The 25,543-nt window shown below is 35.1% G+C and overlaps 5 protein-coding genes across 7 annotated transcripts; 4 read left to right on the forward strand and 1 right to left on the reverse strand.

Annotated features, from left to right (window-relative positions):
- The first annotated feature begins 1,526 nt into the window (after positions 1-1,526).
- On the forward strand, positions 1,527-4,345 carry LOC116007613. The gene is made up of 5 exons (XM_031248333.1): positions 1,527-1,834; positions 3,325-3,425; positions 3,596-3,712; positions 3,805-3,906; positions 4,006-4,345. Exons 1-5 carry the CDS (start codon positions 1,597-1,599, stop codon positions 4,174-4,176), a joined length of 729 nt encoding a protein of 242 aa, XP_031104193.1. The 5' UTR covers positions 1,527-1,596; the 3' UTR covers positions 4,177-4,345.
- A 2,784-nt stretch (positions 4,346-7,129) lies between these two features.
- LOC116007140 (transcription factor RAX2) lies at positions 7,130-8,774 on the reverse strand. Its single transcript, XM_031247742.1, has 3 exons — positions 8,553-8,774; positions 8,324-8,453; positions 7,130-8,061 (listed from the first exon to the last, which is right to left on the reverse strand). The coding sequence occupies exons 1-3, from the start codon at positions 8,686-8,688 to the stop codon at positions 7,413-7,415; spliced, it is 915 nt and encodes a 304-aa protein (XP_031103602.1). The 5' UTR covers positions 8,689-8,774; the 3' UTR covers positions 7,130-7,412.
- Positions 8,775-15,583: 6,809 nt separating this feature from the next.
- Positions 15,584-20,425, forward strand: LOC116005464 (protein PTST homolog 3, chloroplastic-like). Of its 3 annotated transcripts, XM_031245667.1 has the most exons (13): positions 15,587-15,929; positions 16,202-16,321; positions 16,501-16,577; positions 16,677-16,886; positions 17,231-17,441; positions 17,901-17,961; positions 18,047-18,097; positions 18,215-18,268; positions 18,690-18,809; positions 19,151-19,278; positions 19,427-19,478; positions 19,792-19,935; positions 20,009-20,425. In XM_031245667.1, exons 1-12 carry the CDS (start codon positions 15,793-15,795, stop codon positions 19,888-19,890), a joined length of 1,320 nt encoding a protein of 439 aa, XP_031101527.1. In that variant the 5' UTR covers positions 15,587-15,792; the 3' UTR covers positions 19,891-19,935; positions 20,009-20,425. The 3 variants fall into 3 exon arrangements, with proteins under 3 accessions (XP_031101529.1, XP_031101527.1, XP_031101528.1); XM_031245669.1 differs by lacking the exon at positions 20,009-20,425 and having other exon boundaries at positions 15,584-15,929; positions 19,151-19,273; positions 19,792-19,858; XM_031245668.1 differs by lacking the exon at positions 18,047-18,097.
- A 234-nt stretch (positions 20,426-20,659) lies between these two features.
- Positions 20,660-22,539, forward strand: LOC116005466. Its single transcript, XM_031245670.1, has 6 exons — positions 20,660-21,158; positions 21,293-21,390; positions 21,510-21,581; positions 21,796-21,920; positions 22,022-22,094; positions 22,190-22,539. Exons 1-6 carry the CDS (start codon positions 20,837-20,839, stop codon positions 22,292-22,294), a joined length of 795 nt encoding a protein of 264 aa, XP_031101530.1. The 5' UTR covers positions 20,660-20,836; the 3' UTR covers positions 22,295-22,539.
- Positions 22,540-23,347: 808 nt separating this feature from the next.
- LOC116006646 (S-adenosylmethionine synthase 3) lies at positions 23,348-25,488 on the forward strand. The gene is made up of 2 exons (XM_031247096.1): positions 23,348-23,505; positions 24,075-25,488. Exon 2 carries the CDS (start codon positions 24,082-24,084, stop codon positions 25,252-25,254), a length of 1,173 nt encoding a protein of 390 aa, XP_031102956.1. The 5' UTR covers positions 23,348-23,505; positions 24,075-24,081; the 3' UTR covers positions 25,255-25,488.
- The last annotated feature ends 55 nt before the right edge of the window (positions 25,489-25,543 follow it).

Raw genomic sequence — 25,543 nt, forward strand, 5'->3', positions numbered from 1 at the left:
GTTAGATTGATTTTCAAAGTAATTATGAAGTTGGTGTAGTAGGTGTATGCAGTAAGAATCATGCATGCCAATTCAAGGGGAAGAAATTATAAAAGCTAAGGTACGGTGAAAACTTTGGGTTGATTACTTTGTGTTTGTTGAAATGTAAAATCAAGGTGGACACAAGTGTTGTAAGTTATTAAAAGCTGAAATTAAAGACTGGTTCATGGGGTATATATGGAACTATAGATTTTTTTATTATTTTTTTTTCAATTCTTTCCGGATCATGATTGAATTAAAAACTATAAATATACAAAAAATCCAAAATTATTTTGTCAAATTACTATTATAATATATGTATATAGAGAAATATTCAAATATAGAACCAATAATTTCAAAATAAAATTTTTAAATCTCTCTAATGAATTCTTATATAAGAAAACTCTTTCAACATACATCGTCTGTTTCATTATAAAACATGTTACGTTGATCGATTTAATATACTATTATATTGGTAATAAATAAATAAATAAAGCAATGAATATTGTGCCCGCATGTTTAATTTTGATTCTATAACCGAGTTTGAAGTGGTTGGACAGTTTTATAGTTGTATTAAATGTAAAGACTTTAAGATTATATTTTGTGGTATGTACTATATGTAGCTACCTGCATTATTGAAGTATGGAAGAAATGGGTATGTAACTGCTACATATCCATGTCCACTTCAGACAGTGACTTCCCACACTAAAATGTGAACCCTGTACCTTAGGACCCAAGAAGACAACCATCCTTTTCTTTTTCTTCTTTGGAGCCTAACGTGTGATAAATGACAAGTGTTCAATAATTATCTTTTTAGATGATTACTATGATTCTTGCAATAGTATCATAGAAAAAAATGTTGTGAGGTTCTAATTTAAAAATAGAAAGTAATTTGTGGTATTGAACAGTGAGATAGATATCTGATCTGTGTTTATATTGTGTAGAGAGGGTTTGTGCTTGTTATTGATTTAAGTACGATTAAGGCACTATAAGATCGAGTATCAGTTACAAAGTTCCGCTACAACGTAACTTATAGTCTCCGTTTCTCTTACTTATTGAAACGACGTCGTTTTGTGAGTATAACGATGGTGCGACGTTTGAGCCTGGCCTGGTTTTCCTACCTATGTACTTCTATGTTTGGCATGGCCATGATATATAAATGAAACATCATTATATGGGCTAATGTTGGGTTAATCGGGCGGAGATGATGTTGGGCCCGATGAGTATTCCAAATGTCTAGTCCATAGGATAGGAGTGGTGAACTACAATAAGCCCAATTCAAGAAAATCGGACAGGAGTGGTGAAGCGAACTATGTTTGTTTGACGAATGAATTGACGAGGTTAGAAGAAGATTATTATGGTTTTTGCCGGGAAAGAAACAAAAAGAAGAGGGAGCAATACAGCTATGACCAACCGTTTCAACCAGCCACCACATACGTAAATCAACTGCCTACTTGTCCACGTGTCAGCCGCACGTTGTGGCGTCTAACTCTTCTCCTTTCTCTTTCCCTTTTCATTCTTTCTTTACTTTCTTCGTTTCCTCTCTCCCGGAAGGAATCCCTTAATCGTCTATCCACAATGCCTGATACCTCTGCCCTCTGTTTCTCCACCTTCTCTTCAATCCTGCCCTCTAAAGATCCCATACCATCTTCTTCATTCGCTTCCTTTTCTTTTCTCCCGCTCCTAAAATTCCCGGGTCAACCGCCGATCCGTTCGGTCCGATTCACCGCCGCTAAGGCTTCCGGTTCCAGCCATTTCCTCGGCGACGATGCATTCGGGAACTATCCTTGGGAACCCTCTGATCCTTCCGACTCATGTATGTTATATTAATCTATCATTCAGTTCCTTGTCAGAAATTTTGTTAATAAAAATGCTTTCTTTTTCTTCTTTTTTCCTAGCTTGATCTTGAACCTGCCCTTGTTGATTAGTCTTAGTGTTGCTATCGTTTTGTGTGTGGTTAAAGTTGGAAGCTTTGGGCTTGTGAATTATGATGATGATCATCGTGTGATTGCCCTTGCCATTGGAGTAGAGAATTGATCGAATCCCGTAAAAGAGATAAAATTAATTTTTAAAAGGCATCTCCTTTTGATATGTTAGTCCTTTACTTGTACTTTATGCATGCTTTTCTTTGATTCATAATTTGATGCCAGGCTTATGAATTTGGTCAATTGTTTATGGTGTAGAAAGCCTTGCGTCGCATAGATAACCCGAATAGTGATAGTCTGTGCTTCAAATTCATGGGTTGTTATCAGTTATAGTACTATTGTTCTTCGATGCCCTAGATTGCAGCTCTTGCAGTTGCTATTTGGGTTGATGAAACTTATAGGAACTTTGTTACCATCAGCTTAATTCCATATTGTCTATGGTGTAGAGAGCTTTACTTCGCATAGATAACCCGAATACTGATAGTCTGTGCTTCGAATTCATGGGTTGTTATCAGTTATATTACTATTGTTCTTCGATGCCCTAGATTGCAGCTCTTGCAGTTGCTATTTGGGTTGATAAAACATATAGGACCTTTGTTATCATCAGCTTAATTCCATATTATAATTATGCTTTGATTGTGGAAGGAGGAGATACACTGGCCAGGTTCATTTTGTTCTCGAAGCTCCTTTTCTAGATTTGGTATCTGTTAGTGGAACCAGCTGATGCAATACTTCTTGTAGATGTGCCATAGTGTTAGATCCAAGAGGCACACCTCCAGTTGATTAAGTATGCTACTCGGAAGTGCAATAAGCTACCTGATTATGAATTTTATGATTCTATGCATTTAACCCCTCCAGTGTATACTTACGATGTAACCCACTAATCCATAATATTAATTGCAGTAAAAAATGATTTGTGGTTATGGTAGAGAAGTATAATACATAGAGCTGTCATGTTCTAGCAAACCCAAATATTGATATGTTGGCAATAAGCTCAACTCAGCTAAAAAGGAAAGAAAACAAAATACTTGGTACATGTTTTGATTGAGTAGAATGAAAAAAACAAGTAATGCCTGTTCTTCAGTAGTGATAGAGGGAACAACAGTGAGTAACTTTTCATGGGATTTGTTGCTTTTGTGGGTATGACCGTAAAAAGGAGTAAAGATTTGGGATGAAAAGGGGGAAACCCCTTTTACATACAATAATTGATTGTGCGCTGTCTTCAAGTTTTCTTTTTTAAAGAAAAATCTTTTGTTGCTCTCTATTGATCTATAGGCAAGTTGTGTTGCTGTAGATTTAGTTTTGGACGACATGGTAATCCAGGTACTTAACTTTAGTCTTGAACGTTGATGTTATGTTTCTTTCTCCCTTTTATATGTAGCTGTGCAGTGGGTACAAGAGGACAAAGTCACCCTGTTCACTGCTGATGGGTTGATACAAATTGGAGGGAGTTTGGTTCCACAACGTGTCTCTTCCTCTGATGTATGCCAGCTCTCTCTTGTCACAAATTTGCATACACAGTTCCTTCATTTTTATTCCTGACGAGATGTCAATATGATTCTATTATTCTTATTTTCTTCCTTTAGTCACAGATGCTTTTTGCAGTGCTATTACTAATAAATACTGTGTAAATGGGTATAATTTGTTTGCAGAAGAAGCAAGGAAAAGTAAAAATGTCTCCAAGATTACAACGGTACCAAGAGAGTGATTACATGGATCCAGATCAAGTCCTATGTTTGGGTGCACTTTTTGATATTGCAGCAACAAATGTAAACATTATTTAATTTACTTGAAGCATTGGTCTTTCAAAATTTGCGTTTTTCTCTCCCTGATATATTGAAATGATAAATGCCAATATCAGGGTCTTGACATGGGTAGAAAGCTATGTATTCTGGGATTTTGCCGTTCTGTTGAGATGTTGAGTGATGTTGTGGAAGACATTGTAGTGGAACACGGTGGTGAGGTAGATACTTGTCTATTTTACTCGTTGCTTTACTTTTTTCTCCAACATCAAACCGCATCTCCACTATCACTACCTATGCTAATGCTTATCTACTTGCAGGTTGTCTCTGCAGAAAAAGCGAGCAAAGGTGGCATGCATGAAAAGCTAACCATGACAGTTTCAGTTCCGCTTCTCTGGGGGATCCCGCCTGCATCTGAAACGCTCCACCTTGCTGTTCGAAGCGGTGGAGGCATCGTGGAGAAGGTCTATTGGAGATGGGATTTCCTGTAAATGATTATAACTAATATAATTAAGATTCATGTGCATATTGTGTATAGTATTCTTGTGCTACTATGTACAAAATTGAACTAACCGGTTAACTCTTACACTCAATGTATTCACATTCACTTCATCATGCTCATTTAATTTGTACTTAAACTTTCAATAGCATCTGCCCTCATATCCTCTGACTCGGTTTGCATTCCCATTAAACCTCTTCTTTCAATTCAGTTGAACCATTCCTTTGACTCTGTTGTACTATTACGAGGATGACAGCAGTTTAATTTCTAGGAACATGTTTTGTTTTGATCTCTTATTATATATAGTTCAGGCGTCACAAGGCGACTATTGGATCATAATCTGTTATCTGGTTTCAAACTTGCACCTAACATTGAAGACACTCCAAACTCATCCATCTTTGTTCCTGACAGCTATATCTCCCTTCCACATTTCAACAGAAAGAAGACTTTCTTCCATCATGGCTTATGAATTTTGTTGACCGCAACTTCCATAGTCATAGTTTCTTATCTGTTCACATGTTACCTTGCCTAGACCTTCATAGGGATAACAAAAGGACATTAGCCCACTTCTCTTTGACATTTGCCAACTTATTTGAACTTAAATCCTCAATCTTTTGCTAATTACAACTCTGGTCAAGTTAGTCTGACAAAATTTTAAGTTCGACTTTCAGTAGGAGCGGTTGGTGGTGTTTAAGACGAGACTAAAAAGATGTTGACTAAGCTAGCTTGTTACAAGGGACAATGCGCACACAGTTTTGTGATTTTACAAAGGGGGAAACCAGTTTTGGGGTGTAAACTTTCTTAATTGCTTTTAGAAAGAAGTTGTGGAATTTGATTGTACTTTGTAAGAGACTTTACTTGGAAATGTTGGACCTGAGATGCAGGTTTTACCACGGCAGCCCTAGTGACAAGCCAAGCTGATGGACCTGTGCTTGCTTCTAGAACCTCATCCATGGACAACCGACAATGACGCATCTTTTGTTTTTTCATATTCACCAATATCTGTATCTCTTAAGATACGACTAATTCAATTGAGTCTGGGTCGGTCCCATTCGAACTAAGAACAACTCTTTTAACAGTGTTATTATATACATAATACACATGAGTTTGAACTTCATATTTTATTCGTAGTGACTTAGATCCCTTTCATTAACACCAAACATGGAAAATAACAGATTTTTCAACTGTTTGTTTTCTTCTCTTTTTTCTGCCAAACATGGGAACAAAACCCATGCCTATATCCAGCCAAGCTATAGATACACCAAATGGAGACAAGCAGGTTTATCATCTGTTAATAAATGATTATTGTTCTCTTTGTATATACAGAAACATGGGAAACACACACTCTATATATCACTTAGAAGACTTTACAGAAAAAGGTGACTTTCCCCATTCAATTTCTTGATTGATCATTAGGTGTAACACCTTTTGACCTTTTGCACTCCACTAGAAAAGACATTCCTGAACAACAACCTTTTCCCCAGAGATTTTGAGGCATAAAATCCTTAAAATATTTGCCCCCTAGCTGGCTGCCTGCCTGCCTGGCAGCCAAACCCCATCCCATTTATCTCTTATTTTATGTTCTTATCACATACAGAAACAAACAAAATGAGGTGAAGAGGTCAATGCATTCATCTTCCAATTTCCCATTTTCTTAATCCCCCTTTAATTAATTCTACTGTTGATAATGATGTTATTCATCATCTTTATTATTATGAAATTAAATCTATTTTCAACCTTTATTTGATAATAATAAATATTAGGAAATTAATATGTTATTCATTTTAATTTGTTCAAACAATACAGTGAACCAACCTCATGGCTAGCTTAGCTTTGACAAGAATCTGCCATGGCATCATGTGCTGAGATATGTTCACAATATTTTGGCACTTTTGGACTGTCCCCTATGAGGATTCTCTTTCACTAGCTTCTAAGATGACTTCAATTCCCAGTTTTTTTTTATGCCTCCTTGCTCCCCGAGTGGCCTTTTTAAAAAGAATTATTTATTTTACCAAGAATTCATCATTTTCTAATCAACCCAATTTATGGACCAACCATTAATATAATTTTTTTTTACCTACAGTACGTACTATACCCCCCAAAAAACCAATACCTTTTATGTATGTGTTACAATTACAACATGAATAATGTAAGACGGTGATGACGACGTTACAGAAAAACTAAATCAAATGAAATTTGAGTATTTGAGTGATTCAATCATTGAAATTGTCAACCCAACACAGATTTTTTAAACAAATATATATATCAAGCATCTCGCCAACGCAGTCTAGAAAAAGATGGAAAATTAATGATGAAATAATTGTGTGTTTAGTATTGTTTAATGTTTAATCCAACGTTGTCGTGATCAGCGGCGTCTGGCTAACCGGAAACTATGGAAGCCAGTCGGGGCGGCGTGAATCACTCCAATTTTTATTTTTTTTTTCTGTGAAAAACAAGATCTCAAAACGTCGATTCTGTGGATGAGATGTCCATTTTAGATTCAAGCACCAATCTGTCATTTTATTACATTAAATTTAAGCCTTTTTATTAAAAAAATTGGTTGTCGGAGGTGACTGAGATACTTGTAAGGATTAACGTTAAATCCCATAATTTTTTTAAACAAAAAACTTGTTGAAACCACAAAAATCCAAGCCCTGACCGGCTTCAGATTTAAACTAATAAAAATCATATCATGCATGTTACATTCATAATACAATACTAATAATTATTAGTATAATTTAAAGTTTCAGCTAGCCTTGAAGTTTGGTTCTGGAACTAATATTGCTATCTATGATGAGTCCCATATTTTATGTATTAAATTTATGAATTTTTAATTGATCGATGTGATGCGTTATTATGACATTTTGCATCATAATTAATGTAAAATAAAATTTAGAGTAAAAATTCAATACAATATTTTTTTTCTAGAACGAAAAGATGGTGACATCTCTATTCTTTAATTTTCAAGAAATTTACTACTATTGTTAATACATCGTTTCCCAGAAATAATTGCACAAAAAATAATAAAAAGGAAAAAAAAAAAAAGAAAAAGAAAAAAAAGACTACTTTAATTTTATGATCATGATAACATGTACTCTGAGGAAGGTTAAAAAAAAACCACCAAATTTAAGAATTCCCAGCATAGGATAGCAAGGAAACATGTTCCCAGGAAATCTTGTTTGTTTCTGAGTTGGTAGTGGCAACAGTGGAGGCATGAGAGAGATGAGATCAGTAGTACAAGACCACATTTTCTTGTGCCTTGTTGTCATCAACAAAGAAGTTGTTACACATGTTATTAGTGGTAATCAGCTGCTTAATCTCCTCCAAACTGCTATAATCTAAAGGGTTATTGCCACCATAACATCCTCCACTCTCAACAACACTAGGCTTCACATCACCATTATCATACACAAAGCTCTGCAACCCTCCATAGCTTTCAGTACTGTAGTCAAAGTCTTTGCCATGGCTGCTCATCATTGTGCAGCTCCCATCAGAGGAACTGCAGCTAGCAGCACCACCACCAAAATTCAGGACTCTGTCTGTCATCACCATGTGATGCTGATGGTTCTGGATGGGGCCCACATAAGCTCCAGCAACACTACTGTGCTGTGGTGGGATGGAAAGGGCATGAAAAGTGGGGGATGGGAAGTAATTGGTGGATTTGATTAGTGGTGGTGGGGATGAGATTGATGGAGATGAATATGGGGAAGAGGAGAGTATTGATGGTGGTGGATATGGTGTCTGGTGAGGTCTGGTTTTCTGAGAAGATGAAGAAGAAGAGACCAATCCCATTAGCTTCTTCTTCAGCTTGGTGTTCCAGTAGTTCTTAATGTCATTGTCTGTCCTGCCTGGCAACTGAGCTGCTATTATTGACCACCTGCACTCCACCAAAATTACCCATATATGTTTAATTCCCAACTATCACAAAAAACTTGCAGATTCTGATCTCAACAGTACATCTTTCAGAAAGAAAAGTATATCTGTTTGGTTGTTAGCTGATTGAGTTATAAGGTATGACTAGTTGATAACATTAGTTTGATTGTATAAAAGTATTTGGTAAATTAGTTGTTAACTGATAGCTGTTTGGTATAATTTCTTTTCTCAAAAAGCTAATTGAAAAAATAGGGACATATGTATACCTGCTTCCAATGCTAGCATAGAGGCTGCAAATTACTCTATCTTCTTCATCTGAAAATTCTCCATGTTTAATGTTGGGTCTCAGATAGTTAAGCCATCTTAATCTGCAGCTTTTCCCACACCTTCTCAGCCCTAAAAAAGATTTAGATCAGTACACAACAACAGGAATATATATAATTCAAGAAAATTATCAGATCAGATCACTAGTAAAATAAAAATAACAATATATACCAGCCTTTTGAGGAAGAGCTATCCAGTTGCCACCAGTGCCATGCTTCTCTATGTAGTCTTTGAGCTTTGCATCTTCTTCTGGTGACCATGGCCCTTTCTTCACATTTGCTTTATCACAGCACGGAGCTCTTCCCATCTTTCTTTCTCTCTCCTCTCCAGGCTTGTTTTGATGATTTGAAATATGGTGTATGTAGAAGGTTTTGTTTGCTTGGAAGACTGGCGTTTGGACAGTCCAAATATATATATTTATTGGGGAAGGTACACAAGTCAAACTACACACTCCACAATTTCAATTATCAATTATCATTTATCATTTATTCATCATTTATCAGTTGTCTAACACTCTTTACTCATTAGCCCAACACAACTTTCACAAATAATAAAATATTCATATACAATAATAGTTACACTGTAACAGAAACCCCTCCCTAGCTAGTTTAACACATGTACATGGACTACCCCATAATCTTTAATATTATTAAGGCAATTATTTATTTTATTTTTTTAGACGACATTTTGGGTGTTGTTCAGCAGCGTTGTGTTCAAACAAGAGCGTAGTCTCCTGCATGAACAGTTCAATTGGTCACAGGAGTGAAGTTTGGAAAGAAATATCAGAGATTGAATCTTACCAGCGGTAGTGTAAGAGTAATAAGATTTACATCCACGCTCCCCATCAAGGATTGTTTTTTCTTTGGGTGTACTCATATTAATTTATTATTTTGTATTTATCCCAAACAAAATATCTCGTGGAAATTAATAAATGTGGCATGGCTACTAATTTACTAAGTCTTTCTTTTAATTTCAGCCTCAACGCAATGAGCATCTAAAGTCTACTCAAGAAATGGCATGAAATTCACCAATTCAATATGATTGGTTATATATAGTTTCTAGAGATAGGCCAAGTCATATATAGGTTCACTATTATTATCAAATTAAACCACTAGACCTTCTAACAAGTAGAACGTACTGCTAAAAGTCTTCTTGCTTCTATCCATACACATACAATACTTGTGATTGTAGTTTTATATTATATTGCAGGAAATATTATATGTTTAAACACATGGTCACAGGCTAATTAGTCTTATTATATCTAATTAATTATTCATTACAATTTAAAAGCTGGTGTCTTCATCTGGGCATTGTATCCACATGTGTCTATACATGTATTGGTGCTGTATATATAGAATAATATATATTGTGTTTCTCGATAATATTATCATTTTATACTCGTAGGATTTTATCTTAGTTTAAATGAATTTTTTTACAGTATCGATAGCACTAAGAACTATTGGGATTAGCTAGTGCACGAGCTAGATCGAGTGGGTGTTGCCAAGAATCAAAATTGTCGCATTCTAGTACAATAATTAAGCTCCACCCACTTGATCACTCTTTTCGAAACAAGTATGGTATACTTGATTATAATCGTTATTACCTGCAACAATGGCTATATTTAAATTTTTACCCTAAATTATCTTCATGCAAGCCTAAAAGTGTGGGATAGAAATTAGAAAATATGTCTTTTTTGAGAATATTAGAAGAAATGTCTTAGTCTTAAAATCTGAAGCAAATCATGATATCATAAAGTAAATAATTATAGGTTTTAAGCGGTCTGCCACCAGCCAAATTGCAAGAAATAAACAATCTTCAACTAGCAATTTTTAAAAGACCTTGACAATGGCATTAAGATTGCCAAGTAAAAGCCAATCAACATCAAATTGCAGTGAGGCCCCTAGCATTTAAGAATATTGCACTTTGTCATTCGAACCTCCCCTTTCCTGGTTAAGGTTGTTGTACCTGGTCAATCTTTACCTCAATTGCATCACTCCTCCTTTATTTGGCTTGCTTTTCCTTATTAAATATGCTGTACCTCGTCATCCTTGATTTTGTTGACCACACCCTACATGCATTATATATGTAGTAGTCCATCTTGTGATTGATCAAGTTGATGAGAAGATATGATGATTTCAAGAATTAAAGCTAAGGGGAAAATTTTGTTGTTGAATTGAACCGGCCATGACCATCTATTATCTCCAATTAGCTTTATTTTTATATATATGATATGATGCTGCTAGCTAGCTAGGATACATGGTTCCATTAAGATGAGGTAGGTAGGGGCCTGCCCAAATCAAAGAAATTGCAACAATTTGTACGTTTGTAGTGTTGGAGAAGAAACGCATAGCATCCTTAGCTTTGAAGGACTAGATCAATTCATAATGCACAATACATAAATGGCTATTCATATATCAAAAATAATAGCACTCAAAAGGCTTTACGGTTCTTCGATGGTGACACAAGTTAGTTTGAGAGTTTTGTATTGATTTGAAGACCCTTTTGACAGTTACGGTGACAGTATTGGAGTGACTAGACTACATTTTGTTTAATTTATATTACTGAATAGTCACTATATATATCATCACTAAAAAGAAATTCTTACAATTTATCATTCGTCAAGCTTAATAATTCATACGTGCCAACACGTACAAAACTTTATATCAATACTCAGACCCAGTTTCATCTTAGGGCACTCATAGCAATTGATGATGCAAAAACTAGCTAAAAGCTAAATGGCTTTAAGCGCAACAATATGTTGTTGGAATTAATTTATATATACATTGCCATATACAAACATATTAACAGTACAAGTCATGTAATATATTCTTGGAAATCTTAATGTAAACGTTTGAAACGACCTTGGACATTATTTGTCTTGAATTCAACTTCATGCAAAGCATATGATATACATCCCTTGTTTTGTGTCCCCATATAAGAGGAAAACAGTTGTTTCATACTACTTGTGTCATGTCCTTTTTGAAAATAGGAATTAGTCAAAACCATGGTAGGTCGCAACGTTTCAAATTAAACTATTTCACCATCTTCTTGCCTGTTGAACAACAGTGTTTTCCCTGTTAATTACAACTTTATTACAAACTTATATTACCAACAAATATTTAAAATGATAGACAAACACTTTACGCAATTAGATTTGTTTTTTTACAACTATGACTAATTCTTAAAAAAAAAAAAAAAAGATTTTGACCACTCTGACCACCACTTTGATTGATGATTAGTAATATCAAAAAATAATTTTACTGATAAAAAAAATAGTGTGTTCAAACTAAAACCTTCGATTTATGACCACTTTTGAATGGTTAGAAATTAAAGAAATTCTAGTTGTCTTACAACATGAGAAATACACATTATTTACTACTATAAATAAATAAAATATAACGGGAATGTTCATATAAATAATTATCATTTTATTCATAAAAATATTATCGTCTATTTCTATTTATAATAATAAGCATACTATAAATATATATACAACCAAAAGTCATACACATGATTTGCAGGCTGCAGTGATGGTCACAAGTTTAATTTAATTGAAGATGGATTATATATTTTAATCTCAGCTCATTTCTTATTAATTAGTTTGTACGAAGAAAAAAAAAACCTGGGTCAGTGAATTATATAATAAGTTAATTAATTAGAGGCTGCTAATATAGATGAAAGCTAGCTACAATAAAGTTGTGTTATGTCGTAATATTAATATTTTTGGTTTTGTTTTTCTTGGTGTTGTTTTTTGGGCACTATCTATAGCATTGCAAGCCTGCCTCCAATAGTCAATGGTTTTACTATATATTTTGCTATTATATAACTAATTGATTAAACAAAAATGAGTTAAATTGCCTCAAAATGGGTGATTAAATAGGTATCAAAATGTTAATAGTTTAATTTAATTTTAATTTTGTCAATATTTTCTTGATCAAATCCATTGCACAAGATCTTTTTAATACGATTTACATTAATTTTCTTAATTATGTGCAGTTATTATACAAGAACGAGATTTAATTTATTATTCATTGGAGTAAGTTTCCCTCATCACAAAATAAATAAATAAATAAATAAGAGTTGAATTTATTTAAAACTTATGGGTAGAGTCAACTTTTTCACAACTAAAATTTGATTTAAGTGAATAGGCATTATATTATTATAATGTAGCCATCTAATAATGTATATTTTTACTGATCCTACTATTTGGAACTTTCTATAGAGTGGTACCACATACTATTTTGTACCGAAGCTTTCTCCATCATTAGATTTTTTTTTTCATTTTATTATTTTAAAAGTACGCAAGAAATGAAATTTCATTATTAATCAATCAAATCCAACCTCAAAAACTCAATAATAACAATATAGCCACTTAGTATAACGAGACAAAGAAACGAGTTGCCTGACAAGAAATTTGGTAGCCCGAAATACCATTTAACAAAGAAACACAAATGAAGAAAAGCTCTTGAATTTTTTTTTAAGTCTTTTATTTTATTTGTAAAATTACTTTATTCATTTTTGTATACAAACCTCTACTATATGGAGTATATAATTAACCTAGAAGGAGATAAGCTGTAAATAATATAATTAATCAAATTGTTGAACACCTGAAAAAATGCAATAATAATTTAAGACTTGGAAGTAAAGTAAATAGAAAATGGGACCCCAGAAACCATTATTAAAAATATATATACATTGCTAGCTTGGGACCATTGATTTTGAATTAGTTGTAACGCTAAGAATAATTTAATGAAAAGTATAAATAAATAATTAATAACTTTAGGTTGGATTTTAAAAAATTTTACGCAAACGATTTGCATGGATTGCCAGTTGCCCCCTCCCCCCAAGACTTGCTCAAAAGCTATATGTGGTCGGTCCATCCACACAAAAATACATAATATATAACTTTTCAGTTTTCACACACAATATATCTTCATAATCTAATAAGTTTAATATATATATATATATATATATATATATATATATATATATATTACATCACCTGTTGAAGAAATGAACGAAGAGGCAAAATATAAGCGTTTTTTAATTAAAAAAATATTCTTATTTTTACTTTCACGTATTAAATATGAACATTTTATTTTATATATTTTCACTGTAAATTAATGTCTATTATAAAGAGGAAAGCATAAAAGTAGATAGTCATCAATTAAGGAGGGCAGTAATTTTGTTGAATGTGTACGTACATTTGAAAGCAAGTATATTATATTATTGGTGGTTCCAAACCTCTTTGACCAAACACTTGGTCTTACAAAAGGCTTAAAGATTATATTGTCAATATTGATCGTACTTCAATTTTATTGCCAATAAATTCACTCTGAAATAAGATTAATTACCACCTTTGAATTGGACGTATCCCTCAAATGACTTCAAATCCTTTATCTTATGTATGTATATGTATGTGTATGCATCTTTAAAAGGGAAAAAAAAAAAAACAAAACAAAACATAAAGTTCGATTCACAAAATCTATCTATATATACATTTTATATTTACGTGACCACATGCATAAAGGTGTGCTATGTGTAACACATTGTAACCCTAACCAGTAAAGAATTACGAGATAAATTAGTGTAGGTTGTTACGTTCTTAGTTGATCGACTAAAAAAACAAGAAGGCCATCTATTATATATTTATTTATTTATTTATCTATTTATTTTGTAGTGTGTGTGTTCATACATCCAAGGAATTATTATTATGCATGCATATATGTCGGAGTTGTAGCAAAAAGATTGGAAGATAGAGTAGTAAGATGCATATTAGATAGGGTAGTTGAAGTTAACCAACCCACATAACCACCTATAATTGTCACCAATGATTAAAACATAGTCTAAGGATTTGTACGTGGGTGCAGTGGTCATATATTATTATTAGGAGGAGCATAATTAGTTAGTCACCTTACCTAACAACAAAAAATATATATACTTCAAACTTTTAAATTTTTATTTCCAGCCTAGGGGGAATTGTCACTTGTGGAAATCGAACACGGGTTTTCCCGAAATTCTTCCCCACAAAGAGAGCTCACTTGCCACTTGAGCTACCCCATTGGGTTATATTATTAATATTTTATATCTATATAATGTGAAGCATTATATTATGTATCTTTCTTTTATACTTATTTTCTAAAGATATCAAATCTTATCTTTTTGTCTAACATTATTAGTTTTATCTTATCTAAACTTATGTAATATTGATTTTATAATTTCTTCCTTTGATGATAACTAGTCCTTCATCATCCCCAAACCAATTATATCATAATCGATCAATAACTATCCATGAAGTACAACTCAAATAGTCAACTAATTCAAAATAGTTTAATAAAATTTGCTTTATTAGTCATAGTAGAGTACAAGTTAAGGTTCAAATCCTACATTCCTACTAAAGATATCCAAAAAAAAAAAAAAAAACATTGGTTTAATCCAATTAAGAGGAAACAAAATGTGTATTCAAAAGAGTGGGTAGGAAATAGGTGGGGAGATTAACTAGCTTTCAATAGTGCAAAACTGTCCCTATTCATCCATCAATTTGTTTCTCTGGCATGGAATCTTCATTTGAAAACAAATTTTCATCATCTAATAATCAAATAGTCTTATTTATATATCCTAAATTCAGTCTAACTGATCACATTTGATAGATAATCAAAATTTCTTACCACCACCAAGATGGTTCGAAAAGTTAAAAGAATCCTAAATTTTTCACTTTTTTAATGATCTAAATAAGTAAATCGAAAAAAGGTAAGATATTCAACCATGTATGACTAACAACAAAAATAATGTTGATAACCATTAACAAAAGTGATTTCCTTAGAGTTGAAAATCTATGCGGACATCAATTTGTGATCTAGACTTTAGGAAGAACAACATTAATAAGTTGTTGGGTATTCTCAAAAAGAAAAAGTTGTTGGGTTCAAAAGTACATGGACTGAACTGGACTGGATTGTCGACCCACAAGCCCTGATGTTACAAAACCAGAAAAGGTTTACAAATGTGTAGAGCAGAATTCAAGGCCCAATTCTTCACAAAACAAAATATCTTTTTAAAAAATGAATAAATAAATACTATATTATCGGAGGAGGCAGCATTAGCAGGTTCAGTCTCCATCACTGTTATCGTCCTATCCTATGGTTCATCCACGAATTCTAGGATTCACGTTCATATATATAATTAATATTTATATTTAGTGTTTTGTGTATTCATAGTTAATAATACAAATTAAAGTGAACAATTTTTACCTTGTCTTTGAGCTGAGTAGTGCTCTTATGTTGTCAGCTCGTTCAGTCTACTAGCCAACTTTTGTAGTTTTGTGCACCAAAATCCTAAAATTTGCTTCTTCACATTGAGACCCAATTTTCAATGCTGCATAACCCGTACCCAGAACCCCCTTCTTTGTTCTCACATGGCCACCCTCTGTCGAATTCCCGCTTTCCATAAGCTCACTTTATCGCCTCTCCCCTCTCGCCACACTGCTCACTCTCATTACCCCAACATTCCCAATTCCCAAACTTCAATTTTTGCTTCTATCAACAAACCCAGGTTCGTTTCTCCTCTTCTTCTTCTTCTGCGATTTTGTTCCTTAGTATTTTGTGCTAATTACATGTGGTATACTGTGACTTCTAATATGTTTGTCAGTGTTCTTGTGCTTCATTTCAATTTCTTTTCACTTTGGTGTTTTGTAAAGTTTGAATCTTTATAACAATTTTGTGGCTATTTGCAGTAAGAATGGATGAATGTGTAGGCATCTGTTTGATTATTGATTTCTTGTTGCCGATGGTGTAAAAAAGATTCTTTCTTTTTGTGTTTTGCAGGGTTAGAAAGCCGGTGAAGAGCAATGCTGATCTCTGCAATGATATCAGGGAGTTTTTATCTATGGCTGGACTTCCTCAGTATCACGTGCCTACCACAAAGGAGCTAACACAACATGGAAGGTTTGAATTCTCATTGGAATTCCTCTTCTTAGTTTCATGATCAACTGGTTGTCCTAAATGGCAAGCATTCTAGATTCTCAGTTTTGTTTTCTTTTTCTATTTTCTCCTTAATCCTTTTACCCGAGTTTGAAAAGACGATGTTTCTGTTTGGTTTTGTAACCTGCTCCATTATCTTCTAGGCAAGATCTTGCAAACATTGTTAGAAGAAGAGGATACAAATTTATTAGAGAGCTTCTAAACAGTGAGGAAGGTTTAGGTGAACACTCTGCTAATATACTCCCTGGTTGCCTAGTTTAGGTTTGGAAAATCTTCACATCTTGACCTCTCCCAACTAATACTTTTCTAATTTTTAAAGGTCAGGATGAGAAAATGAAAAACTTAGTTGATGATGTATCCTCATTTAGCAAAGCTTTTGTCATGGATGGTGGTCTCAATAGTGGAAAGGATGATGGGGAGTTCAACTCTCATAGACAAACTTACATTGCTGAAGAATCTTCAATTTATCCATCCTTGCTGGAAAAGGCATCCAATTTTATTCAGAATGGGGAACTGGATAGTATTGAGGGTAAGTTATGCTGTTATAAAATGCATTACAAAATTATTTATGTCAAACCTTATTATACTCTTGCAGAGTTTTACATGTAGTGCAATGTTGTCTAATATGCATATGCTTCAAGCCTGTAACACACAAAAACACTAATTAAAGATGAAAATGTCATTTGGAACTTGTTGATTCTCTATTTGTTTTTTATCTTGACATATGATGTTTCTTTGTTATAGAGAAAATAGTGATTGAAGAAAGAACTTACCAAAACTAAAATTAAAAAAAAAAAAAAAAAAGGATTGAAGAGCAGATGACTAATCCATTTCAGCTTCAAATTTGATCTCAACACTCTGAATGCTTCACAGATAGTGGCTTTGAATTTTTGAACCAAAGAAATTTCAAGGATGTTGATGGATCTGATGGGCCACAGAATGCTGAGGAACTGCGACCCTCTACTCACAAGGAGCAGAAAGAACTTGTACTTAATCATTTTGATGGCTCTCAGATATCAAATGGAAAGATTTTGTCATCAACACAACAGCTTGACCATGCAGTCCGGGAGATTAGCTTATTGAAGTATGCATTTCTGTTTTCTTGTGTTCATTTAAAATGCCAAATCTTAAGCTATTATGTACACTTTTTCTTAAAATCCTTCTCCACCAGAAGTACATAAGATCAATAATCTATTTTGATTTAGCAAGTATCTGCAGTTGGGAGGAACTTTGCCTGTGCACCCCAAAGAAAGCAAGAACTTTGAATTGAAAATATGATCTTTTCTAATCCACTTGGACACTTGAATTTTTGTTAACCAACATAAAGTGGCAACTCATCTAGTCAACTTAACCTATTCTAGTGGATGTATTCTCATCTTTGTCTAGAATAACCTGCAGATTCATAGGAGTTAAGTTCTCATTCATGTCTTACTGTCATCTTATTTGTGAACTTTGTTATGTCTTACTATGTCACATACAATACACATCAAGTTCAAATCCTCACATGCCATATCACTTCCATTTTATTATGTTCTTTATTTAGGAATGACTATGCTCCAGCTGAAGAAGCAACAAGTTCTGAAGACAAGGGTCTACTTGTTAAGGTGATCACAACAATTTGAGTCAAATCATTTTAATTCTACTCAGTATTTATTTGGACTTATTTGGCCTTGATATTTTATGCGGTAGACCCAAAAAGAAGAGAACCAAGCTGATATTAATCATCTCAAGTTCATGCTGGTACTATTCTTAGTATGATTGTGGATCATCATAAATCTGGCCCAACCCCTGCTTCCTCAACTTTGCATTGTATACCTAACTGTGTTTAATTTTTTAAATTAATTTTACTGTTATTAGCATCAGAAGGAGCTGGAACTGACCCGTTTGAAGCAACAAATTGAAGAGGAAAAGGTATGATTAACTTTTTAATCTGACCCAAGGTTTACTTTTCTGGAGTAAGCAACTATGCTGCAATTGTAAGCACATATCAATGAGATATATCCTCATGTTCCCTGATATGTGCTTTCAATAAAACCCCGATGAATAAGTTAGATTTGGAAGACCCATAAATCTTCATTGTGAAATGAAATTCACATTCTCTATTCATTGGTTAATAGTTACTATTGTTACTTTTAGATTCTCGGTGTTTTTGTTTAAACTACTATGGTGGGATACTCCTTTGTGGGTTTGACTTTTCAGTCTTACCATTTATTTGCTTAATGGAATCACATATCATTTCACTTCCACAGAAAAGTGTATCTAGTGAAATTAGTTTACATCAGAACTGTTCTAAAAATAAAATTTTGCAACTTTTATTTACTTCTGGTTTCAGCGCACTTTGTCTGCTCTACAAGCTAAAGCAGAAGCTGAGATAAGGAAGGCACAGAAACTTATTTCTGAAAAAGATGCAGAACTAAATGCTGCTGAAGAAAGCCTTTCAGGGCTAAAGGAGGTATTTTCCCTGTTATGTTTGCTACTATTTTTCTACAAATTTGGGAATTGGAAGTTGGGACAATGTTAAACTTCGAGTGGAATTTGTTAATAGATAAATTGGTTTAACAAACTATTATCAAGGTGCCAATTCAGAGAACCACCATCACCAGTAAAAACAACTTTTCAAAAATTCAGAGTTTCAAACCAAATAAATTATCCTTACTGAGAAGGGAAAGATAGTTTGGCCTGGGCAACAGGTCCAGGTTAATCTTATGGATGAACTTGTATTGGTTGTAACCCAAAGTGTAGTGTATTTTCTAAATCTTCACTGGTTGGTAGTGAATCGCTAATTTTTGATAGGTTGAAATCCAATATGAAGTTGAAGGTGAAAGTGTGGAGGTAGCTGGAAGCTTCAACGGTTGGCATCATAAAATAAAGATGGATCCACAACTACAAGCATCAAGTATCATAGATCCCTCTGGTGTAAGGTTTTGATTCTGTTCCTTGCTCTTTTAGCAATGACTATTCTTTGTGATTTCCGCTCAGTTATAATTTGTTTAGTATTACTCAATCTCAAACCTTGTGAATAAAAGTAGGTCAAATACTACAAATCAGTAAAAATTTAAACCTTTGCAGGAAATGTCAACATTGGAGAACTGTCTTGTGGCTTTATCCTGGGATATATGAGGTGCAAAATCTAAAAACTTATCTTTCTATGTTTTTTTAAACTACTTTTCTCAAATAAGAAGTACCTCTGCTACTTTTGAACATCGTAATTTGTTATTGATTTCTGAAACCTTTTTTTTTTTTTTTTTTTTTCTGTGGAGAAATTCAATTTACCTGCCACTTATTGTATGTTCACAATATGGTATAAGTAGCATACAATTGTCTTGAACTCACTGATTACAGATGTTTCTGTCAAACTAATGTTGCTAGTAATCTATGTTTTTCCTTTTACAAGGTTATGTACTTGAGATCGTTTCTCACTGAACTATTGACAGATAAAATTTGTTGTCGATGGCCATTGGAGAACTGATCCGGACAGGGAATTAGTTACAAGGGGTGCCATAGAAAACAACGTACTACGAGTTGAGAGATGAGATGTGCTGTTGCTAAGAACACGTCTCAGTCATGAGCTGATAGAAGTACTTAACCGAGTAACTTCATTACTTATCACTTTCTTTTCAATTGTGGCTCATTGTAATTCTATGTTTCCAGGGCTGCACTGCGAAAGGTTGATCGCAGATGGGGTGAAAGACTTTTCCAGGATCAAACTGCTCGTGTTTTACCAGATGGCTGTGCTGCAACGGAAACAACCCAGATTGGGGAATCAATACATAAAGCTCTCATACATACCCTTCATTTAGACATATTGTGTAGCTAAAAACCTGTAAATTGAGTCAATGGCTACCTGTGCAACTCAAAAATATAAAGGTTACCCATTTAGATTACTGCTAGGAATCTCATACCAATGAATAGTTGAGTCTGCTGTATTCTTTACACCATTGTGCTGGAGACAGTGCAATACTTGTAAATTATTGTTGCATTTCTGCTTTGTCAACTAGAAATTTCTTTAGTTGCAGAGCAAGTGTTTAGTACCTTTGGTTAATTGACTGGAACATAGCATCTACCCTACAATTAGCTTGAGGCAGTCAGTTATGGTCAACCTAAACTGGTTTATTTCTTTATAATTCTTTGCTAGCTAAGATTATAAGATGGGGTTTACCTAGTAGTCTAGTACATACTCTCGAGTAGTAACAACAGGTTTTTGTCCTTTATCTTTAAAAAAAAAAATCCAATCTTGATACAAAATGCCCAGTCTTTTTCTGAGTGGTGCAGGGATCCAATATCATTGGAGAAAGCCCACACAACATAATATGATTATGAGTGAAGGGACTAGGGAGTGTTGCCTCCACGTGTAAATGATTATAGAGCACACTCGTGTCTCTTTCCTTGCCTTTCCTCTTCTTCTTCTTCTCTCTCACTCTATCTTCAAACTCCAGAGCTCTGTGCGCACAAACATAATCCAAGAATACTTGAAAAAGAATGGCTCTAATGGTGAATGCTGCTTCCTTACTTGGTGTAGCTCAACACCCATTTCCTTCTCTTGGGCTAACTTCATCTTCTCCCAGAATTCCCTCTTCTAATTCTTTCAAATCTCCATTACTGATTCATGGAGCCAAAACAAGGCCAGTTTTTCCACCTGTTTTTGCTTTGAAGAACATATATGACTCTGAGGTTGCTGTTGATATAGTAGTTGAAGACGAAGAAGATGAAGCAGAAACAGTGACAGAGAAACCTCGTACTGAAACTCTGCTGTACTCCTTCACTCCTTTGCCATTGCTGTTTGTGGCTGCTCTTCCAGGAGGTAATGTTAGTGTTAATCACCCCAGAAAAATTCATAAACAGAAATGAAAATCTGGGCAATTTAAATTTCAAGTCTTTATATCTGTTAAATTGTATTGTACATACAAGTTGTTGAAACTGATGATTTGAATTCAGCTGGAGCTGTGAGGTCTGTGTTTGGACCGTTCGTTGAGCTCGTTAAATCATTGAACCTTCCTGACTGGCTCGTGCACTGGGGCCATCCCGGCAACATGGTACACTTGTCTGTTTGAAGGAAATTCCATTCCATTCCATTCATCCAATTAAGATTGCATCTACTGTCATTTATTTAGTATTCCCTAAATGCTGTTATTGTTGTTGTTCCACTTTATAGGCTGTTGTGCTCTTTGCCATGGGTGGTTATGGAACTTACCTGGGATTCAGAATCCGGTTTTCCAATGATGTGGTAACAACTATGCAATCTATCTTTTGTATTCAAAACTGCCCTGCTGGGTTCTTGAATGTCCATCTACATTGAGTATACGAATATATCGAGGCAGCTTATGAAATGGTTTCTAAGATAGTGACATATATATATTACCATGACACAGAATAGTGGTACATTTTCCCTACATATATATATAGTATTCATTCAAATTGGTGTACAATATAATGTGTAGGAGGAAAGAGCAAAAGCCAAAGACTTGCATCCCAAACTCCTTGCTGGAATGTTCTTCTTCTTTGCTCTTGGAGCTACTGGAGGGATAACTTCTTTGCTCACTTCAGACAAACCCATCTTGGAAAGGTAATTAATTTCCATTCCTCAGATTAAGTTAACCTTATTTTCATCCATCAAACATAAATGCCATGTCATCCTAAGTGTCTGTCTGCAATTCTTGTATGCAGCCCTCATGCAGTAACTGGCTTGATTGGCCTATCTCTTCTCACCATACAGACACTCTTGCCTGCACTTTTTGAGGTAAAAACAGTCCAAGCTAGATTTATCTCCTTGGTCAATATTATGATTATTTTTATAATCTTGATTTATACACATGATACTGTGAATGTGTTCAGGGAAATCCCGGATTGAGGAATGTTCATGGCATACTGGGGAGTGGAATAATGACACTGTTTCTTGTCCACTTTGCCCTGGGATTACAGCTTGGCCTGAGTTACTAGGGGCATGCATCCAGATCTGATAATTCTTTAATGAAATCACCGACACAAAATAATTGATGAAAGATAGGTTGATATTCTCCGGCAGTTGGCTTAGTGCATTCAAAGCATTACCTTATTTAAATCAAAAGAGAGACAACGAATTGATGTTACCTTCGCAGATCTTGATGAAACCACAAGATTCACGGCAAGTTGGCATGTTAGCCTTGACGTGCACCGCATTTGATTCAACGTTTTTGTTTTTCTCATGGATTCCCATTCCCATCACAGATCCCAATTATTCAACTCAACATCACAATATATATATATATATATATATATATATATATATATATATATATTACATTAAAAAAATATACTCCGTACTTTATAGCCAAGGCATATTGTGCTTAGATTGCATAGCGGTGGCTCTCATTGATGGAATGCCACGTCGAACTTCAGTGGTCGGTATTGACTCTTTGAGCTACCCAATAACTTAAAACTATAATTGATGTAATTATAATAGAGTTAAACATTAATGATTAGCTTGTATAGTTGTATGTATACAACTGACAACATTCATTGGATTTAGAACAATGGCATCATTCACCTACAACCTAACGTGAAGTTGTAGCCTATTGTTTAACTATGAAAATGATTTACACCAAACATATTTTAAAAAGGTTCATTAACATAGTGAGGGTAAAGAATCTCAACAACCACCATCAACGAACATGTATGGCAATCGATACATATAGTACAAGTGCAAAATCCCAAGGCTTGAACAGTACGCAGCCGGTATAACGGTTAAACGGCAACCATCTACCCTCTTTTTGTGGGCAAGTAATTCCATGAAAGACAAAGGGAAATATTTGCAGGAACACAGTTATACCATGAATCCGGCCCATCACAGGAACATTTAATATGTAAATTGTGTATCTTAAAAAGATGATCCGAATCTACATAATAATTTAGCCAGTAAATATAGGTGGAGTAGAATGGCGGAGAATGAATTGACCCAAGGTGGGTGGGGCAGTAGAAACCGGGAAGAAGACATTCAAGAAAGAGAGAGCCCACCGACTCAGCGGTTCGTGGAGGAGCGACTAATTCGCGACCCCCTCATCTGTATATAAACACCCACAAATCTCCACACTCTCCAAACACACTTCTCTCTCTCTCTCTCTCTCTCAGTTCTCTCTTTCTCCCAGATCCACTCTTTCTTTCCATCCCTGCAGGTATTTAAGCTCTTCTTCTGATTCCCTCGCTCATTTATGCTTAACAGTGTCCATCATTGCATGTTGTTATCATGTGTTTTTCTTACCATGTTATAGGCCTGCCATTCATTTTGTTCGTGTGATGATTTAATCACATTAATGATAATAAAGTTTGTAGCTTTAATGCAATCAGACCTCTTGTTTATGATTCCCTTTGTTATGGTGTGATTTGTGGCCTGTGAAGTGCAGATCTGATTGCTCAACTAGCAAACCTTTATTTGAGCTGCAAGTCTGCAACTTTAATGGTGTTAGATGTGAATTTGGATTTATTAGCTTCCTGCTTATTTTGGATCTTGAATATAATGCACTAGGGAAGAATGAGTTAGAAAGAGTTCATAATCTATATTCATATACATTTAATGTAATTCTCAAGAGTCCTACATAATGGATGCATATTAAAGCACAGATCTGTGAGTTGAAACTTTTCCATTCATCTCAAGTGTTGTTCTGGCATTATATTTGTTTCCATTGATCTGATAACTTCAATGGCCTGGGGAAACTAACAATTGTCTTTTGGTCTGATTTTTCAGGCTAGAAATGGAAACCTTCTTGTTCACCTCAGAGTCAGTCAATGAAGGTCACCCTGACAAGCTTTGTGACCAAGTCTCAGATGCCATTCTTGATGCTTGCCTGGAACAAGATCCAGACAGCAAAGTTGCCTGTGAAACCTGCTCGAAGACGAACATGGTGATGGTGTTCGGAGAGATCACGACCAAGGCCAAAGTAGACTATGAGAAGATAGTCCGCGATACTTGCAGAGGCATTGGGTTTATCTCACCTGATGTTGGGCTTGATGCTGACAACTGCAAGGTATTGGTGAACATTGAGCAACAGAGCCCTGATATTGCCCAGGGTGTTCATGGTCATTTCACCAAGAAACCTGAAGAGATTGGAGCTGGAGACCAAGGCCACATGTTTGGCTATGCCACCGACGAAACCCCTGAGCTCATGCCTCTTACTCATGTCCTGGCTACCAAGCTTGGTGCTAAACTAACAGAAGTCAGAAAGAACAAGACTTGCCCTTGGCTCAGACCTGATGGCAAGACTCAAGTTACAGTTGAGTACAGGAATGACAATGGGGCTATGGTCCCTATTAGAGTTCACACTGTTCTTATCTCAACCCAACACGATGAGACTGTTACAAACGACCAAATCGCCAAAGATTTGAAGGAACATGTAATCAAGCCTGTGATCCCAGCTCAGTACCTTGATGACAACACCATCTTCCACCTTAACCCATCAGGCCGTTTTGTCATTGGTGGTCCACATGGAGATGCTGGACTAACCGGGCGAAAGATCATCATTGACACCTATGGTGGATGGGGTGCTCATGGTGGAGGTGCCTTCTCAGGGAAGGACCCTACCAAGGTGGACAGAAGTGGTGCTTACATTGTCAGGCAAGCAGCAAAGAGTGTCGTCGCCTCAGGACTTGCTCGCAGATGTATTGTGCAGGTTTCATATGCTATTGGTGTGGCTGAGCCACTTTCAGTGTTTGTTGACACCTACAAGACTGGGAAGATCCCAGACAAAGACATTCTGGCTCTTATCAAGGAGAACTTCGACTTCAGGCCCGGAATGATCACAATCAACCTCGACTTGAAGAGAGGAGGACAGTTCAGATACCAGAAGACTGCTGCCTATGGTCACTTCGGGCGTGATGACGCTGATTTCACCTGGGAGACTGTCAAGATCCTCAAGCCCAAAGCTTGAGTTATAGCCCCCATTCACCGTTCAATTTTTCTGCAGATTGATTTACTGCACCCATTGTCCTGGTTGCAGATGAATAAAGAAACTCCATTGAGTGGATGTGCTCGCCTGGTTAAGGATTTTGAGCCTTCCTACATGTCTATCCATTTTTTATTTCTTTTTGTTGAGTTTTTTGTATCAATTACATGTCTTTGTTTAGATGCAGTTATTAGTGTTTTAATCTGTTTTCTTTGAATACCTCATCTGATTAACTGTTATCAAGTTACCAACCAGACCATGTATTCAAGAAGAA

This window comes from Ipomoea triloba, chromosome 15, assembly GCF_003576645.1.
Source record: "Ipomoea triloba cultivar NCNSP0323 chromosome 15, ASM357664v1".
NCBI lineage: Eukaryota > Viridiplantae > Streptophyta > Magnoliopsida > Solanales > Convolvulaceae > Ipomoea > Ipomoea triloba.

Excerpts from the sequence above, each read along its gene's own strand:
- LOC116007613 (XM_031248333.1), top strand. The coding sequence starts at position 1,597 with ATGCCTGATACCTCTGCCCTCTGTTTCTCCACCTTCTCTTCAATCCTG. Across the intron at positions 1,835-3,324 it reads CTCTGATCCTTCCGACTCAT|CTGTGCAGTGGGTACAAGAG; the intron begins GTATGTTATATT and ends TTTTATATGTAG. Across the intron at positions 3,713-3,804 it reads TTGATATTGCAGCAACAAAT|GGTCTTGACATGGGTAGAAA; the intron begins GTAAACATTATT and ends TGCCAATATCAG.
- LOC116007140 (XM_031247742.1), bottom strand. The coding sequence starts at position 8,688 with ATGGGAAGAGCTCCGTGCTGTGATAAAGCAAATGTGAAGAAAGGGCCA. Across the intron at positions 8,454-8,552 it reads AGCTCTTCCTCAAAAGGCTG|GGCTGAGAAGGTGTGGGAAA; the intron begins GTATATATTGTT and ends AATCTTTTTTAG. Across the intron at positions 8,062-8,323 it reads TATGCTAGCATTGGAAGCAG|GTGGTCAATAATAGCAGCTC; the intron begins GTATACATATGT and ends GGTGGAGTGCAG.
- LOC116005464 (XM_031245667.1), top strand. The coding sequence starts at position 15,793 with ATGGCCACCCTCTGTCGAATTCCCGCTTTCCATAAGCTCACTTTATCG. Across the intron at positions 18,098-18,214 it reads ATCATCTCAAGTTCATGCTG|CATCAGAAGGAGCTGGAACT; the intron begins GTACTATTCTTA and ends TACTGTTATTAG. Across the intron at positions 18,810-19,150 it reads GCCTTTCAGGGCTAAAGGAG|GTTGAAATCCAATATGAAGT; the intron begins GTATTTTCCCTG and ends AATTTTTGATAG.
- LOC116005466 (XM_031245670.1), top strand. The coding sequence starts at position 20,837 with ATGGCTCTAATGGTGAATGCTGCTTCCTTACTTGGTGTAGCTCAACAC. Across the intron at positions 21,159-21,292 it reads TGTGGCTGCTCTTCCAGGAG|CTGGAGCTGTGAGGTCTGTG; the intron begins GTAATGTTAGTG and ends ATTTGAATTCAG. Across the intron at positions 21,582-21,795 it reads TCCGGTTTTCCAATGATGTG|GAGGAAAGAGCAAAAGCCAA; the intron begins GTAACAACTATG and ends TATAATGTGTAG.
- LOC116006646 (XM_031247096.1), top strand. The coding sequence starts at position 24,082 with ATGGAAACCTTCTTGTTCACCTCAGAGTCAGTCAATGAAGGTCACCCT.